This window comes from Microcaecilia unicolor, chromosome 1 (assembly GCF_901765095.1).
Source record: "Microcaecilia unicolor chromosome 1, aMicUni1.1, whole genome shotgun sequence".
NCBI lineage: Eukaryota > Metazoa > Chordata > Amphibia > Gymnophiona > Siphonopidae > Microcaecilia > Microcaecilia unicolor.
Window position 1 is genome coordinate 618,856,999 of NC_044031.1, and position 18,956 is coordinate 618,875,954.

General features: G+C 42.7%; 1 protein-coding gene across 1 annotated transcript in view; it reads right to left on the reverse strand.

Moving 5' to 3' along the window:
• The window catches only part of LOC115481096 (unconventional myosin-XV-like), a 95,919-nt gene that overhangs the window by 37,322 nt on the left and 39,641 nt on the right, over positions 1-18,956 (reverse strand). The window contains exons 6-8 of the mRNA XM_030220123.1: positions 13,397-13,470; positions 6,981-7,072; positions 5,713-5,843 (exon numbers count right to left, since the gene is read on the reverse strand). Coding sequence (XP_030075983.1) covers positions 5,713-5,843; positions 6,981-7,072; positions 13,397-13,470 — 297 coding nt within the window. The remainder of the gene's footprint in view (positions 1-5,712; positions 5,844-6,980; positions 7,073-13,396; positions 13,471-18,956) is intronic.

The following is an 18,956-nucleotide window of genomic DNA, read 5'->3' on the forward strand; positions in this document are numbered from 1 at the left end:
AGTCCATAAGACATTATTAAGATGGACTTGGGGAAAATCCACTACTTATTTCTAAGATAAGCATCATAAAATGTATTGTGCTGTTTTGGGATCTTGCCAGATATTTGTAACCTAGATTGGCCAATGTTGGAAACAGGATGCTGGGCTTCATGGACCTTCGGTCTGTCCCACTATGGCAATGCTTATATACTTATGTACAGACCACCAGGCAATTGGTAGGAATCCCAAACAGACTTTATGGACTTTATATCAAACTCCTGTATGACATGTTCAAATACCATACTCGAGGCATCAACCTACATCTAGATGAATAGGAAGACAAAAACACAGGAAAATACTAAAACTTTGGGACTTCCTACATCCAACAGTATCTAAGATCCACGTAAAAGGGCATGCACTTGACTTACTAGCCTACAGATTTACTACCAACCAAGCAATACAAATAGGAAATTATAATTGGTGGGAAATACCATGGTCTGATCATTATAGACTGCAGCTAACTCAGCTGGAAAGAAACCTCATCTCAAACCAAGAAAACACCGACCCAATATAAATCATGAGGCATGCTCAATGGCAAAGAGTTCTGGAACAGAATCCTTAACAACCTAGAAACCTACCAACCAAAACTACAGAATTCCTAACCATCTGGGACGAATAATGGAAACTTACACTAGACAAAATTGCCCCGGTAATGAAGAAGAAGAAATATAAAACCAAATCATCCCCTTGGTTCAATAAAGACCTAAAGGAACTAAAATGCCAATGCAGAAAACGAGAACAGAGAAGAATAAAGCATAAAACCAATGAGAATAAGCTGGAATGGAAAAATGCAATAAAGAGCTACAAGGTGATGTTCTGCTATTGGTTCTTTCGAGTATATCTCTGTCAGACATAGATATAGAGACGGTCAAAGGTTATTAAATAAACTTTATTCAAGTAAGTAAATTATAAACCATATATTACCGCTTGAGTTGCAGACAACATCCCCCGTCAGAGGCTGGGAAGTCCCGATGCAGCCAAACAGAGAAAGCCTCAGTGGGCACGAGAGGCCTAGGCAACACGTCTGTTCCTAGTGGAGACTTTCATCTGTTCAGCTTTAACTCCCAGCTTTTATACTGACCAGTAAACATGATCTCATTCAATTGAATAAGGATGACGTGTAGCTAAGGAGTGACAGTTTCTTAATGCATCCCCAGGAACTGGCCAGGTTTCCAGAGATTCATGTGAAACATCATCCTTAGCCCTGAGCATGTTGTCATTCCATTTAGTACAAATTACTTAATTTAGTACGATAATGCTATCAATTCCTGTCCTGAGAGTCCATTACTTTCAAGAGAGCATTAAATATCCATATGGGAGTTAATTATGTACTTTCAAATTATGATATCATTACTTCATTATGTACTTTCAAGAAACATTAAATATGATAACACTTAGGCAGAACTCAATATCAAGCACAAACTTTTCCATTACAGGTGAGTATAAGACAAGCAAAATGGAATCACTACAGAAAACAAGTAGGAATAGAATACAGAAAGACAAGGAACCTATGGGGCTCATTTTCGAAAGAGAAGGACGTCCATCTTTCAACATAAATCGGAAGATGGACATCCTTCTCCCAGGGACGTCCAAATCGGTATAATCGAAACCCGATTTAGGATGTCTCCAACTGCACTCCATCGCAAGGACGGCCAAAGTTCAAGGGGGCATGTTGGAGGCGTAGTGAAGGCAGGACTTGGGCATGCCTAACACTTGGACATCCTTGACTCATAATCGAAAAAAACAAGGATGTGCCTGACGAACACTTGGATGTTTTCACCTGGACCTGTTTTTCTTACGAATAAGGCACAAAAAGGTGCCCGAAATGACCAGATGACCACTGGAGAGAATCGGGGATGATCTCCCGTTACTCCCCCAGTGGTCACTAACCCCCTCCCATCCTCAAAAAACATCTTCAAAATATGTCGTGCCAGCCTCTATGCCAGCCTCAGATGTCATACTCAGGTCCATGACAGTGCATACAGGTCCCTGGAGCAGTTTTAGTGGTACTGCAGTGCACTTCAGACAGGCGGACCCAGGCCCATACCCCCCTACCTGTTACATTTGTGGAGGGAACAGTGAGCTCTCCAAAACCCACCACAAACCCACTGTACCCATATATAGGTGCCCCCCTTCACCCGTAAGGGCTATGGTAGTGGTGTACAGTCGTGGGTAGAGGGTTTTGAGGGGGGGTTGAGGGGCTCAGTGCACAAGGTAATGGAGCTATGTTCCTGGGAGCAATTTATGAAGTCCACTGCAGTGCCCCCTAGGGTGCTTGGTTGGTGTCCTGGCATGTCAGGGGGACCAGTGCACTAGAAATGCTGGCTCATCCCATGACCAAATGGCTTGCATTTGGCCATATTTGACATGGACATCTTTGGTTTCGAAAATCGCCGAAAGTCAGAAAAGTCCATGTCCAGGGATGACTAAATCTGGGGACGTCCAAATTTAAGGATTTGGACGACCCTGGCGGTATTTTCGAAATGAAAGATGGATGTCCATCTTGTTTCGAAAATACAGGTTTCCCCACCCCTGGATTTCGCCATTTTGCAAGGACATCCAAATCTCTTTCGAAAATGCCCCTCCACATGGACTAGTAAAAAACATACTTGACACAAATTCTGTGACATCGCAGAATGAATTGACCCCATTCACATAAGACCTAGCAAAACACTTCGAGAATAAGGTCGTAGATCTTAGAAAGGGGCTAACACAAGGCCACAGAACCCTAGACTCATACAAAGATGAATGGAAGTGAAGCAGGAAGGCATTGCCACGGACAGAATCTGGACATCATTCACTCCACCCACAACTGACATCGTTAGTCAAACATAGTTAGTCAAAACATTCTCCAAGGCATTCTGCTAGGCGAATGCCCTAACCACCTAATGTATGAAGCCCCTACACATTTCATAGAACAAATCTGATCTCACATATCATACATGCTATCCAAAGGTTTATTTCTAACAGAAAAAGGCAGAATAGCTCTAACACTGATACCAAAGAACACACAAAAGAGCAAAAGTGAAATCACCAACTACAGACCAGTGGCCTCCACACATCTCATGGCCATGGAAGGCCTGGTAGCCAAACAGTTCATGGAATGCCTCAACAACTTCTCCATTCTCCATGACTCACAATGGGATTCTGGCCACAATACAGTACCGAAACAGTACTAATAATACTATTAACCAACTTCAAAAGGGAAATCAGCAAAGAAAAGAAAATCCTACTCCTACAATTCGACATGTCAAGTGCCTTTGACATGGTCGATCACCAAAGACTAATGGACAAAATTGGCATCGGTGGAGAAGTAATAGAATGGTTTAAGGGATTTTTGATATCCAGAACCTACCAAGTCAAGATAGATAACACACTCTCCCCTGCGTGGACGGCAAAATGCAGAGTCCTGCAAGAATCACCAATATCACCCATAAATTTCAATATAATAATGACCCCACTGGCCAACATGCTGGCAAGACATGGCTCCAACCCATTCATCTATGCAGATGATGTATCAATCTACTTATCATTTGACAAGGACCTGACAGAAATTGCGATCAAACTAACCCAAGGAGTGAACATCCTAGAATCCTGGGCAACTGCATTCAAATTAAAACTGAACAAAGAGAAAACACAATTCCTAATCCTCACATCCACCTACTGCAAGAACACCTTCCCCAGCATCACTCCAAATGAATACACCCACCTGCTAGCTGCAACAGCCTAAAAGTCCTACGAATAACACTAGACAGAAACCTGTTTTTCGAAAAACAGACAACAAAGGCAGTGGTGTTCCTAGGGTGGCTGACACCCGGGGAGGATCGCCGATGCGTCCCCCCTGGCAAAATGACACCTCCCCCGGCGAAACAACACCCCCCCCCCGGGTGCATCTTTACCTGCTGGGGGGGTGCCGCGCGTCTGTCTGCTTCGCTCGTTCCATGCTCCCTCTGCCCCGGAACAGGAAGTAACCTGTTCCGGGGCAGAGGAAGCATGGAATGAGCGGCGCCGACAGGCGCGTGGCACCCCCCCAGCGGCGTGCACCTGGGGCAGACCGCACCCACCGCCCCCCCCCCCCCATATGAATGCCACTGAACAAAGGTCTTAACGAAAATGTTCCAAACAATGTGGAAACTAAGACGTGTAAGAAACTACTTTCCAAGAAAAGTCTTCCGCATGCTTGTACAAACAGTAGCCTTAGCACATCATGCCAGGTGCAAAGATCAGGTCCTACAAACTTAAAAACAGCACAAAACACTGCAACATGGTTGATTCATGGAAAATCTCGCTACAACAGAGCAACACCATTACTCCAGGTCTTACATTGGCTCCCGATCAAGGCAAGAATAACTTTCATGCTATGTATGATTGCTTACAAAATCATATTCGGTCTAGCTCCAACATACATGGCCGACCTAATAACCCTACCAATGCACAACATAAACACAGAATCAAGAAGCTACCTTACACTCCACTTCCCCAACTGCAAAGGACTGCGATACCTATCAGTATGGTCTTTGAGCTTCACATATCTATGCACACAGAATTGGAACACAATCCCGAAAGCCTTAAAAAGCATGAACGACTACTTGAACTTCCAAAAACAACTCAAAGTGTTCTTCTTCAAAACGTTCTTCTAAGAAGACTCATGGGGACTCCAAACTAGACTTGTTAATCTGATAACTAATTGTTAACTTAATTTTCCACACTAACCTGCACTCCATTTCTTTCTGCCACCGACACAGATAATGTCATCAAATGTAACTGCTCTATTTGTTTGTAAGCCACACTGAAACAATGTGAATTGCAAAATGAGGGACATAAATGCTGAAATAAATAAATACGCAAAATGTTAGGAATTATTAAGAAAGGAATGGAAAACAAAACTGAGAATGTTATAATGCCTTCGTATCGCTCCATTGTGGGACTGCACCTCGAATACTGTGTGCAGTTCTGGTCACCGCATAGTGGAATTAGAAAAGGTACAGAGAAGGGCAATGAAAATGATAAAGGGGATGGGACGACTTCCCTATGAGAAAAGGCTAAAGAGGCTGGGGCTCTTTAGCTTGGAGAAGAGACTGCTGAGGTAGACGTGAATCACTTGTTTACTCTTTCCAAAAATACTAGGACTAGGGGGCACACAAAGGAGTTACTAAATAGTACATTTAAGATGAATCAAAGAAAATATTTCTTCATTCAATGAGTAATTAAACTCTGGAATTCATTGCCAGAGAATGCGGTAAAAGCAGTTAGCTTAGCAGGTTTAAAAAAGGTTTGGATAATTTCCTAAAAGAAAAGTCCATAAGCCATTATTAAGATAACTTGGGAAAATCAGCTGCATATTCTAGGATAAGCAGAATAAAATCTGTTTTACTGTTCAAGTACTTTTGACCTGGATTGGCCACTGTTGGAAACAGGTTGCTGGGCTTGATGAACCTTCGGTCTGTCCCAGTATGAGAACGCTTATGTTCTTATGATAGAAGGTCTACTCCAAGCTGAAGGCATATATATTGTTATAATTAATATACTAGAAATCACAATATTATTCTACTAAAAATGATAGATGGACCAGATCTTGCACTTCCTTATGACATAGTTTGTCAAAGACTCTTGTCTGTAGTTGTGGCCTGTATTTGTTTGTATTATGGACACTGTGACTGAACAACTTTCTACCTGCTAAGCTTGCATTGCCGTGTGTGCCGACGGCCTTCAGGTACTTCTTCATAGTGCTCTGGAGGGGGGCAGGGCAGAGGTAATAAGCCAACATGGTGTAGAGTAACTGCCAGACGCGGTAATATTTGTCACTGTGTGGGGAAAAAGAGAATGAATTAAAAGCAAAGAGGGCCCTGGAGAGGGGCTCACTTTCTATGGGGGTACATTTGCTGGATTCTGATACAGCACTACAGATTTCTCCAGGGCTGAGGTGACCGTCAGATTGTCATATTAGGAACAGTAAAGCCATAAAGACACTAGTGGAAGGGACCAGACAGAAACAGAGAATGTTAAAATCACAATTAATCTTAACAGTAGAGGACGATATCATAAAATATAATGAGGTATAATCACATCCCTCCTCTTAGCTAACCCATCCTTCCATCCCTTTCCCCATCCCTTCAGTCCTTTCTTAACCTCCCCTTCTCCACGAGACATTCTCATTCTTGCTTCATACAGCACATGTCCTGCTACCCACCCCTCTTGTAACAAACTCGTTTTTTACCTTGTTCATTCTTTCTCATAAGATATTGCATATTCCAGCCTCCCAGTTCTAAACTGCTTGCATCTGTTAAACTATTCATCCACCTCTGCAACAAGCTTCCTTTCTTCAGATTTCCGTAATTCTGATACAGCTCTCAGAATTACAGAGTCTCTTGTCTTGGGGCAACACTTCTGAACATCTGACTGTAAGTAAACTATCTATATTTATTCAATCAAGGAAATTTCAGAAACTAAACAGGCTCCAGGTGTGTGATGATGTGCCGAGGTTATACTTCTGGGATATTAAATCTTTACATATATTACGCTTTAAAAGGCCTAGACAATTGTTATGCTGTCAACAAAATTGTAAGTGCACTGCCTTGGGTGAATCTCTTCATAAAGGTGGTTAATAAATCCCAATAATTAAATAAATAAAATAAATACTGTGGGAGTAGAGGACATGGGGTGAGGAGTGAAAGGAGGGGGCAGGATGATGGTTAGTAGATACGCAGTGAGGAAGGGCAGGGTAATGATCTTTTCTGAAGGTGTCTTTCTTCCCTCACCCCGTCTTTGCTGTCCTCCCTCTTCTCCTCTCTCTGGACTCCTTTCCTCTTTCCCTCCACCCCCCCCCCCCCCCCCCCGTTCCTGCTTTTGTTTCTCTTCTCCTCCACTCTCCATATGACCTTTGGTCTTCCCTTTCCTGAAGCTCCCACCTTTCCATCCTTCAGGTAATGTTCAGGTGTTACCTCTTGGAGCTGCTGGTATACGTCAGTTGCTTAAGTATTTGGCAGTAAACCTCCAGCTGCAGTTCCTGAGGGCATGGGCCTTCCCCACACATCTGTATTTATAAAGAAGGACATTTTTAAATATTTATTTATTGTACTTGTATCCCACATTTTCCCACCTATTTGCAGGCTCAATGTGGCTTACAAAGACCTGTTATGGCATCACCATTTCAGGGTAAAGAAATACAATTGGTGTTACAAATATATTAAGAGTAACAAGGCTAACAAGTCAATCTAATCAAGCAATTGTGGAAAGAAGGCAATTATAGTAAGGGAGGAGTGGTTAGTTATGGATTCTCATGGTAAGCTTTTGTGAAGAGGTAGGTTTTCAGCGATTTACGAAAGCTTGTTATTTTGTTAATTGTTTTCAAGTGATTTGGAAGTGCATTCCACATCTGCGTGCTTATGTATGAAAAGCTGGACGCGTAAGTTAGTTTGTATTTTAATCCTCTGCAGTTGGGGAAGTGAAGATTGAGAAAAGTGCGGGCAGATCTTTTAGCATTTCTGGATGGAAGGTCCACAAGGTCAAGCATGTAGGACGGGGCATCTCTGTAAATAATTTTATGAACAATCGTACAGATTTTGAACGTGGTCCGTTCTTTGAGTGGGAGCCAATGTAGTTTCTCTCTTAGGGGTTTTGCGCTTTCATATTTTGTCCTTCCAAATATTAGTCTGGCTGCGGTATTTTGAGTGGTTTGGAGTTTCTTAATAACCTGTTCTTTACAGCCAGTGTAAAGTGCATTGCAGTAGTCCAGGTGACTTAATACCATTGACTGTACCAGGTTTCGGAAAATGGCCCTTGGGAAGAAAGGTTTTACTCTTTTGAGTTTCCACATGGAGTGGAACAGTTTCTTAGTAGTATTCTTCTCGTGATTTTCAAGCGTGAGATTTCGATCGATGGTAACACCCAGGATTTTCAGAGTGTTAGAGACGGGAAGGGACATGTTTGTGGTGGTTATGGTGGAAAATTTACTTGTGTTATATTGTGAGGTGAGTATAAGACATTGTGTTTTTTTCTGCGTTGAGTTTTAGCTGAAATGCGTCCACCCAGGAGTGCATGATTTGGAAACTTTGGCTAATCTCGTTGGTGATTTCCTGTAGATCATGTTTGAATGGGATGTAGATTGTGACGTCGTCAGCATATATGTATGGGTTGAGGTTTTGATTGTCTAGAAGCTTGGCTAGAGGTGTCATCATTAGGTTAAATACATGTACTCTACTGATGTTAGTCATTTATGTTTTGAAAATGATTCTTCATGGGGTCCGGCTGATCTTGAATTTAGTTCCTTGGACAGCAAACATTACACTAAATTGTTTCTTTACGGATTAACCCCCTCATTCAATAACTTGGCGCCCAGCACATGTATGTTATAGAATGAGAGCACTTATGTGACCTAGAGACACCAATAATTGGCGTTATGAGTAAGTGCAAGATGCTAATTCTATAACAAACACCAAACCTGCTTAGCCCGTAACCGTAAGGGGATGTATACGTGAGTGGTAAAGGCCTACTGAATTTCAGTTTCAGTGCCAAAAATTAGCACACTCCCCCACCCACCCCAAACAGGAGCAGCCTCCCTTCTATCCTCCCCCGAACAGAAATATTCCCCTCCCCCAGGACCCATCTGTAGGCTTCCCCGCCCTACCTTACAAACCCTGGTGGTCTAGTGGTGTAGTCGGGCAGGAGCAAACCCTGGTTGCTCCTGCCTATGCCATCTCCACTTTCAAAATGGCTGTCACAACCTCCCGTGCCAGACTCGACCTCCAGCTGTTGAGGCTGCTGCTAGACGTCATGGCAGCCATTTTGAGATTCGAGTGGGTATGAACAAGAGCAAGTACTGTGTGTTAATCTGAATGTTAATGTATGACCTGCAACAAAAAATACTTCTTGATGCAGCGTTTGGGTTTGCTGCGCATTAAAATCCTGCACCATAGTGCATTAAGCTCAAAACCTTAGTAACTGGGTTAACAGTAAAATAACACATCTTAATGGTAGCACACATTACTAACTACACCCATAAGAACATAACTGTTGCCATACTGGGACAGACTGAAGGTCCATCAAGCCCAGTATCCTATTTCCTACAGTGGGCAGTCCAGGTCACAAGTAGCTGGCAAGATCCCAGAACAATACAACATATTTTATGCTGGTTAACCTAGGAATAAGCAGTGGATTTTCTCAGGTCCATATTAATAATGGTTTATGGACTTTTCTTTTAGAAAATTATCCAAACCTTTTTTAAACCCTGCTAAGCTAAGTGCTTTTACTACATTCTCTGGCAATGAATTTCAGAGTTTAATTACTCGTTCAGTGAAGAAATATTTTCATTGATTCATTTTAAATTTACTACTTAGTAGCTTCATTGTGTGCCCCCTAGTCCTAGTATTTTTGGAAAGCGAAAACAAGTGATTCACGTCTACCCATTCCACTCCACTCAGTATTTTATAGACCTCTATCATATCTCCCCTCAGCTGTCTTTTCTTCAACCTGAAGAGCCCTAGCCACTTTAGTCTTTCCTCATAGGGAAGTCGTCCCATCCCCTTTATCACTTTCATCGCCCTTCTCTGTATCTTTTCTAATTCTGCTATATCTTTTTTGAATTGCACACAGCATCAAGGTGCTGTCACATTATGGAGCAATACAAAGGTATTATAACTTTCTTAGTTTTGTTTTCCATTCCTTTCCTAATAATACCTAACATTCTATTTGCTTTCTTAGCCATTACTGCACACTCCTCAATCGTACATCTCCTACAATCTGATTAAGTGAATAGGCTGACAACTGTGATTTGAATTCATATGTGATATTAATGCTTCAATTGGTACCCCCACCCCCCTCTTTAATATGGGATTATAGCTGAGCTGGGTCAAGCTTCTTAACAACTCTAGGTTCTCTAAAAATTTGGATAACACTAATTGTTTGCTTCCTGTTACTTCTTTTCAGTTTCTGAGGGCTGCCCAGTAGATGTTATAATACTGGATCCCTCTGCATTTACAAGCTTCTAGATCTGTGGAGAGCTTTCCTTAAAACATTTTAAATTGGTGGTTAGAACATGTTTTCTTTTCAGGAAGCCTCTGGCCCCTGACTCAGCTGGGCCCTGATTGCTCTGGGTGCTTCTCCTGAAATTTGTGTCTACTTGGAACTGGTGTGAGATATCTCATTTCTGATGGTTACTGTAGCTCCTTTATGTTATTGTTGTCTGCATACCATTTTGTCCTGCGAGTCAGTTAGGAGTCTTTTTATCAAGCTGCGCTAGAAAGTGGCTGGCGCCATGATTAGCGCATGGGTTTGGCGTGCACTCCGGTCACTTTCTAGCGCGGTGGAAGAATGATGGAATCGTAATTTGTAAGTAATGGCCGTGCGCTGATTTCACAATTGGCGCGAGACCATTCCCACCCGAGCCCTTACCGTCACCTATTTATTTGGCGGTAAGGGCTCACGCACTAATCCTATGGTAATTGGGCAGTACGTGGCGATGACCGTGCGCTGCCTGATTACCACACGGAATGCCTACTCCCCTCCCCCCCCCCCCCCCCCGCTTTACAAACTAATTTCTCATTTCTACTGCAGGTATCGATGCACGCTGATCACAGCAATACTGCAGGAAGTCTCAGCATCCCTGCGGAGGCGCTGATCGCTATGTGCTACCCACATGGTAGCCCTACTGCCCTTTAGTAAAAGGGCCCCTTAAAGCGGTATAGCAAGTTTTAAGTAAATTAATGAGTCTCTGGTACATTTGGGACAGATATGGGGAGCAGGACAATATGTGCCCTGTACTGTGTGGTAGTACTTAGTTTCATTTTCATTCCTATTTTTATTTTGATATAGAAAGATTTCTGATATGTTTCTATAACTCTCATATGTTCCCATTGTTTCTGATAGTTTTATCTATTACAGAAGGACTCTTTTCTTGCACTCAGTAGCTTAAGTGATTCTCATCCCAGTGCATTCATTTGCTTATTATCCTATGGAGAAGAATAATCAGGTTTAGAAGATTTTTAATCCTCATCGGGAGAGGAAGGGTCTTACTTTTCACGGTGGGGGGGGGGGGGGGTTGTTTACTCTGTTTTGTTCTATGATTTCATTTATACAGGTGCACACTGCACCTGCACAAACATAAACACACAATCTTAATTCTCCTTTTCCTTTTTTTAAGGTTTTATCTTTATCTTGCGACACAATGTAACCGAAGACCGTAGCGGACATTACCTGACTCTTCTTCCCCCTTTCCCTCCCTAAGTTCTCCCCAATTGTACCTACCATACATGTACCTCATTCTACCATAATATCACTGTGTATTCATTCATACTATGTATTTATTTAGACCGGAATCGGCTAACGCTGTTAACGGTTATATGTAAGCCACATTGAGCCTTCAAAAAGGTGGGAAAATGTGGGATACAAATGTAACAAATAATAATAATAATAATCCCAGAGTATTGATTCCAGGTGACTAGAACCACTTGTGTATAAGTGTTGCCCTTCTCTGTTTTTATTTATTTTTAGATTGTTCTGTTCGTTTTCTTCTCCTTGGTTTTCTGCACTCTTTGATACACACAGCTCATCCTTGTGTGGCATTAACTTCATTATAAGCAAAGTGGCCTGACGTGCAGGTGGTTCGCCATAGCATGCTGAGCAATCAATGAGTATAACTTAAAAGACAAATGTGTTGTATTTTGTGATTGATTTGTTTTAAATAGATGTGATCTATTCCTTTGGATCTGACTGCTACAATATCTACCTATCTCCTAGTTGCCCTTGTTTTTTGTTATTAATCACAGAGATTACACAGTTAAGTAACATAGAAAATGATGTTATATAAAGACAAGTGTGATACACCCAGTCTAACAGGGAAGGTGGCCAGGATTCGTACAGGTTAACTGCTCCCCCCCTCTACACACACACACACACACACACATATATCTGAGATGCACTCTAATTAAGATGAGAGTGTGTATGGTATAGAGGAGCATAATTGAACGCGAACGCCCATCTCCATGGGCGTCTATCTCCGAGAATGGGTACGTGAAGGGGTGGGACAAACCGTATTTTTGGAAAAAATGGGCGTCCATCTTTTTTCCAATAATACGGTTTGTGCCAGCCAAATGCATCGGATTTGTGTGGATTTGAGCTGGGCGGTTTCGTTTTTCAGCTATAATGGAAACTGAAGGCGTCCAGCTCAAAAACGAACAAATCCAAGGCATTGGGTCGTGGGAAGTGCCAGGATTCGTAGTGCACTGGTCCCCCTCACATGCCAGGACACCAACCGGGCACCCTAGGGGGCACTTGTAATAATTTAAAAAAACTTTAACTACCTCTGAAGTCCATAGCTCCCTTTCCTTGGGTGCTGAGCCCCCCAAATCCCCCCAAAACCCACTGCCCACAACTCTACACCATTACCATAGCACTTATGGCTGAAGGGGGGCACCTAGATGTGGGTACAGTGGGTTTTGGGGGCGGTTTAGAGGGCTCCCATTTACCATCACAAGTGTAACAGGTAGGGGGGAATGGGCCTGGGTCCGTCTGCCTGAAGTACACTGCACCCACTAAAACTGCTCCAGGGACCTGCATACTGCTGTGATGGAGCTGGATGACATTTGAGGCTGGCATACAGGCTGGAAAAAAAGTTTTTAAAGTTGTTTTTTTTTGGTGGGAGGGGGTTAGTGACCACTGGGGGAGTCAGGGGTGGTCATCCCTGATTCCCTCCGGTGGTCATCTGGTCATTTAGGGCACTTTTTTGGGACTTGTTCGTGAAAAAAAAGGGTCCAAAAAAAGTGACCCAAATTCGCGCTAAAACACCGTTCTTTTTTCGATTATCAGCCGAGGACGCCCATCTCTCCTCAGCTGATAAACACGCCCAAGTCCCACCTTCACCTCGCCTCCGACACGCCACCGTCAACTTTGGCCGTTTCCGCGACAGATTGCAGTTGAAGACGCCCAAAATGGGCATTCGATTATACCGATTTGGGTGCCCACGGGAGAAAGACGCCCATCTCCCGATGTGGGTTGAAATATGGGCATCTTTCTCTTTCGAAAATAAGGTGGATAGTGGGTATGTTTTTATTATGTTTGATGCTTTATGTTTGTTATATTGATTTGCTTAATTTGTGTTTTTATGTATGTTGTTTTGCATTCATTTTAGTTATAGGCAGATTATAAATGCATAAACCTAAACCAACACTCCCCCTATTCTCAGAGTTGTAACTCCTGCTCCATGCAAGCTAACCCCTCTGTTTAGTTTAGTTTTTTTAATCTGAAAGTCATTTAAGATTTGCTTCAAGTAGAAATGCTTTATACATTTATTGATTTCTCTTGTCATATCTCACACGATTTTGAAATCTGTCACTGGTGAGAAAGAAGAGTGTGCATCAGGTACCTCCAACAGCCTGTGGGTGAGAACCACTTCAGAGTTAGGAGCGCATGGTAGATCTCCCATGAAGGTCAGAACAACTACAAAATTAAAAGAGAAATGCAATCATTCTGGAGTAACCTTCAAAAATGTTCTTTCACTATCAAGTTGGCAATACAGAGAACAGCCTTACACAGGAGTGGGTGGAATAAAAACCAGTAATGGAATTCAAGAAAGTCCAAAGTAAACACAAAGGATCCTCAGCCTGGGGAGGGGGAGTGAGGGTCAAAGTCTGGGATAAGCACAGAGGATCCTTAGCTGTGGAGGGTAAAATCTGGGATAAGCACAGAGGATCTGTAGCTGTTGGGGAGTGAGGGATAAAGCCTGGGATGTCTGAGATAAGCACAGAGGATCCTTAACTGTGATGGGTAAAATCTAGGATAAGCACAGAGAATCTGTAGCTGTGGGGGGGAGTGATGGGTAAAGTCTGTTATAAGCACAGAGCTGTAGCTGTGGGGGGAGTGATGGGTAAAGTCTGTTATAAGCACAGAGGACCCTTAGCTGTGGGGGGAATGAGGGGTAAAGTCTGTTATAAGCACAGAGGACCCTTAGCTGTGGGGGGAATGAGGGGTAAAGCCTGGGATAAAAACAGAGGATCCTTAGCTGTGGGGGGAGTGATGGGTAAAGTCTGTTATAAGCACAGAGCTGTAGCTGTGGGGGGAGTGATGGGTAAAGTCTGTTATAAGCACAGAGGACCCTTAGCTGTGGGGGGAATGAGGGGTAAAGCCTGGGATAAAAACAGAGGATCCTTAGCTGTGGGGGGAGTGAAGGGTAAAGTCTGTTATAAGCACAGAGGATCCTTAGCTGTGAGAGGTAAAACCTGGGATAAGCACAGAGTATCCTTAGCTATGGTGGGGGGGGGGGGGGGGGGCAGGGTACAGTCTGGGATAAGCACAGAGGATCCTTAGGGAGTGAGAGGTAGAGCCTGGGATAAGCACAGAGGATCCTTAGCTGTGTGAGTTGAGGGAAAGTTTGTATCACAGACTCACTGCTTCTTTGCTGTCCTTGTCTACTCTCAGGTTTTGTTTCTGAATGACTTAACTTTACTTAACTTTAATTCGTGAACTTTTTTTTTTTGAACCTTGCTCAATTCCCACCCTGCGTCCTAACCTTTGTCTAATTCAGGGGCAGACATAGGGATGAAGTAGGTGTAGGTGTACTGTGTTCATAAAATGTACAAGTATATACTTATACATTAAATAATTCTTTGACTCTGTGACAGTGCTGTTAGTGGCATTCGTAAGGTCCCTAGCTTGATCACCATCAATTGTTAGCCCATTTATTGAACTAGACTCATTACAACAAAAATAAAACAAGAAAAAAGGAAAAATAAAAGCCAGAATAAAACCACCCATGCAAGAAACCCACAAATCCATTAGTGTAATACTTCAATCCCTTCCTAAAAGACAGCAGAGAATCCATCTCCTGCAGCTCTTTGGGTAATTTATTCCAAAATTCCGAACCAAAGATACTCGAGAGTTTTTTCTCCATCTAATTCTTGGGCAGTAATATAAAGAACAGATCTCCAATCACTACTACTACTACTTAACATTTCTAGAGCGCTACTAGGGTTATGCAGCGCTGTACAGTTTAATAAAGCAGGACAGTCCCTGCTCGAAGGAGCTTACAATCTAAAGGACGAAATGTCAAGTTGGGGCAGTCAATTGCCAGAAGGGGATCTTAATATATACAGATGATATCTGGATTTTAATATGTTACCATTTGATATGAGTGTATGGTGTGCCTGGGTGACAGTCTGGTCTTGGGAGTGTGGGTTTTATTATAAAACAATGGAGTTCTATGTTTTATTTTTATAATTTTGTGTTTTTTATATACTATACATTGTTTGCATTATTTGTTTATTTGCATACTGTAAACTGTTTTGATTTGGCCACAAGTAAAATGGTATATCAAATGGAATAAACAATAAATGATCTAAGAATACGATTAGGAACTCAATGATGTACCGGTTTTGGGGTATAAAATATCTTGAACAACAGGAAAAAGAAATATTAGCTTAAACAAACATTACTCCCTGATTGGCAACCAGCAAAGTTTCTTAAGAAAAGGATGCTCATTTTCCCATTTATTTCTTCCTAATAGAAACCTTAAGTCTTGAATCATGTAAATTGTTTTTAAAAGTATATATTTCCAATGTTGTTCAAAGAGGTCAAAGTAGTTAAGTAAAAGTAAATAAAAGCATGTTTTAATGCTAAAGTAAAAGTACAGTGGAGAACACTTGTAAAAAAATGATTTCAGTAAAAAAGTTATTGCCTAGCATAATACTTTTTGAGTAAAAGTATTGTTAACGTTTTTATCCCAACAACTTTATTGCTCTACAGTTCAATCCATTTTGCTTTTAGTAAAACTAAGTTTTGAATATGACTGTCACTCATGTGAGTGCGCTTGTAAGTCATTAATCCAGAACAGCTAAAAAGGTGTTCAACAACTGCACTAGCAGAAAGTGGATTGGTCAGTCTGATAAAAAGCTCCTTCAAATCAGGTCAGGCAGCAATATTACTGATGTCTTCTGACAGGATCTGCAGATATTGATGAAGAGAATCTCTGTCTGAAACACTTGACTTCACTATAGCAAAGAATGTTTTATCATCATCATCCTTATCAACTTCATTAGAAACAGTGTTAATTCATCACTAGCATCTTCATCTTTGCTATCATCATGCTGTCAAATTACAGAGAAGGGTTTTCACAAAGTTGGACTCATTATCATTCTAACAGTTTTTTGTCTGATGGCAAACTCTCAGGGGCATAATCGAAAGAGAAGGGTGCCCATTTTTCAACACAAATCGGGAGATGGGCATCCTTCTCTCAGGGTCGCCCAAATTGGCATAATCGAAAGCTGATTTTGGGCGTCCTCGACTGCTTTCCGTCGCGGGGATGACCAAAGTTCACGGGAGCGTGTCGGCAGCGTAGCAAAGGCGTGACGGGGGCTCGGTTAAGAGATGGGCGTCCTCGGCCAATAATGGAAAAAAGAAGGGCATCCCTGACGAGCATTTGGCCAACTTTACTTGGTCCCTTTATTTTCACGACCAAGCTTCGAAAAGGTGCCCAAACTGACCAGATGACCACCGGAGGGAATCGGGGATGACCTCCCCTTACTCCCCCAGTGGTCACCAACCCCCTCCCACCCAAAAAAATTTAAAAGCATTTTCTGCCAGCCTCTATGCCAGACTCAAATGTCATACCCAGCTCCATCACAGCAGTATGCAGGTCCCTGGAGCAGTTTATTGTGGGTGCAGTGCACTTCAGACAGGCGGACCCAGGTCCATCCCCCCCACCTGTTACACTTGTGGTGGTAAATGTGAGCCCTCCGAAACCCACTGTACCCACGTCTAGGTGCCCCCCTTCATCCCTAAGGGCTATGGTAGTGGTGTACAATTGTGGGGATTGGGTTTGGGGGGTGTTTGGGGGGTGTTTGGGGGGCTCAGCACCGAAGGTAAGGGAGCTATGCACCTGGGAGCAATTTGTGAAGTCCACTGCAGTGCCCCCTAGGGTGCCCAGTTGGTGTCCTGGCATGTGAGGGGAACCAGTGCACTATGAATGCTGGCTCCTCTCATGACCAAATGCCTTGGATTTCGTCATTTTTGAGATGGGCGTCCTCGGTTTCCATTATTGGCGAAAACAGAGGTCGCCCATCTCTAAGGACGACCATCTCAACATTTAGTTTGACCATCTCTACGATTGACCTTAATGCTGAGATTTGGGCATCCCCGACCGTATTATCGAAACGAAAGATGGACGCACATCTTGTTTTGAGAATATGGGATGCCCCGCCCATTCACGGGGACGTCCTCAGAGATGGGCGTCCCCGTTCGATTATGCCCCTCTCTGTATGAATGACTTTGAGATATGATACAAGAACTTCAAATGTGTGCATCTGCAAATCCTTCCACCTTCTTACAACCAGAGAAGGAAAGACCTCCTTTCTAAAGACAATCAATCCAGTGGACAGCCACACCAATGTAAAAGTTTTCATAGGATGCCCAATAGAGACATACGTCTGTTTACCAAGAATTGCAATCAGCTTCATCTCCACTTCAAAGTGATCCAACATATCACTGTTCTGTTTGGTTGGAGACCAGCAACCAGTTCAACAAACACAGGCAACTCCACTTTTCTCATAGGCTGAATTCCCTGAACAGCAAAATTCAAGATAAGATGATCCACTGCTTGCGTGACAAGGTTTGCATTAGCAAAATCCTGTTCCAGGTTTTGCTATTTCATTTGGTTTCCTGAGGAATCTTCATTTATGTCTCATTTTGGTTTTTACTCTTTACTTTCAATGGTCAGCATCAGATGTAATTATGTAAAAGTAGTAAAAATTGGTGAAATTATTATTTTGGTAAAAGTAAAGTAACAAATGTTTCCAGTACTTTTGTATAAGTAAAAGGGACAAAACTTTTACTTACCATATTTTTCGGACTAGAAGACGCACCGGACCATAAGATGCACCTAGGTTTTCCTCCCAAATTTGGAGGGAAAAAAAAAGTGCATTTTATAGTCCGAAAAATAGTTACAGGCCCCCCTCCCTGTTCCAGGCACCCTCCCTCCATTAAAGGCATCCTCCCTCCCTCTGTTACAGGCACACCCGCTCTCTCCCTCCGTCGGAATTTTAAAACTCCTCACCTCGTCGGTGTGACTCGCGGTAGCAGCAGCGCTTCAGCATGCATGTTGCTTGGCGATCTTCACTCAGCCTTCTCTCTCTCAGCTCTCTCTGGTCCCGCCCACAGAGCTGAGAGAGAGAAGGCTGAGTGAAGATCGCCGAGCAACATGCATGCTGAAGCGCTGCTGCTACCGCGAGTCACACCGACGAGGTGAGGAGTTTTAAAATTCCGACGGAGGGAGAGAGCGGGTGTGCCTGTAACGGAGGGAGGGAGCCTGTAACAGAGGGAGGGAGGAAGGATGCCTTTAACGGAGGGAGATGCCTGTAACGGAGGGAGGGAGGTGCCTATAACGGGGGGTTGCTACATTTGGACTATAAGACGCACCAACATTTTTCTCCCAAATTTGGGAGGAAAAAAGTGCGTCTTATAGTCCGAAAAATACGGTAAGTACATTAACTAGTTACTTTTACTTAGTTACTATACAACATTGTATATTTCACAGATAATCCTGAGTACAGGACATTACAATAATCCAGCAAATAATTGGTAGCACTTTTAGTTCCAGAGATTCTAAGTGAGGCTAAGCTCAAAGAGTGAGATTTACAATCCAGGATAGGAATCTCTAAAGATGCGTGTATTGTATTGCTTTGTAAGTTAAACTAGCAATACAAAATTATATTTTGGTAATAAAAGTCACAATACAAAATATTTAAGTTTATCTGATTTGAAGTTGTAGGCTGCTCGCTTGTCCAGTTCAACTTTGTAACATCTGCTTACACTCACTGGCCTTACGACAACCACCATTCTGAAGCAAAAATTAGTGAAAAACAAACTCCCAACAGAAGCTGAAAAAGAAGTGAAGGACACAAGTTCCTGCAATATACCAGGCTGCAAACTGTGCT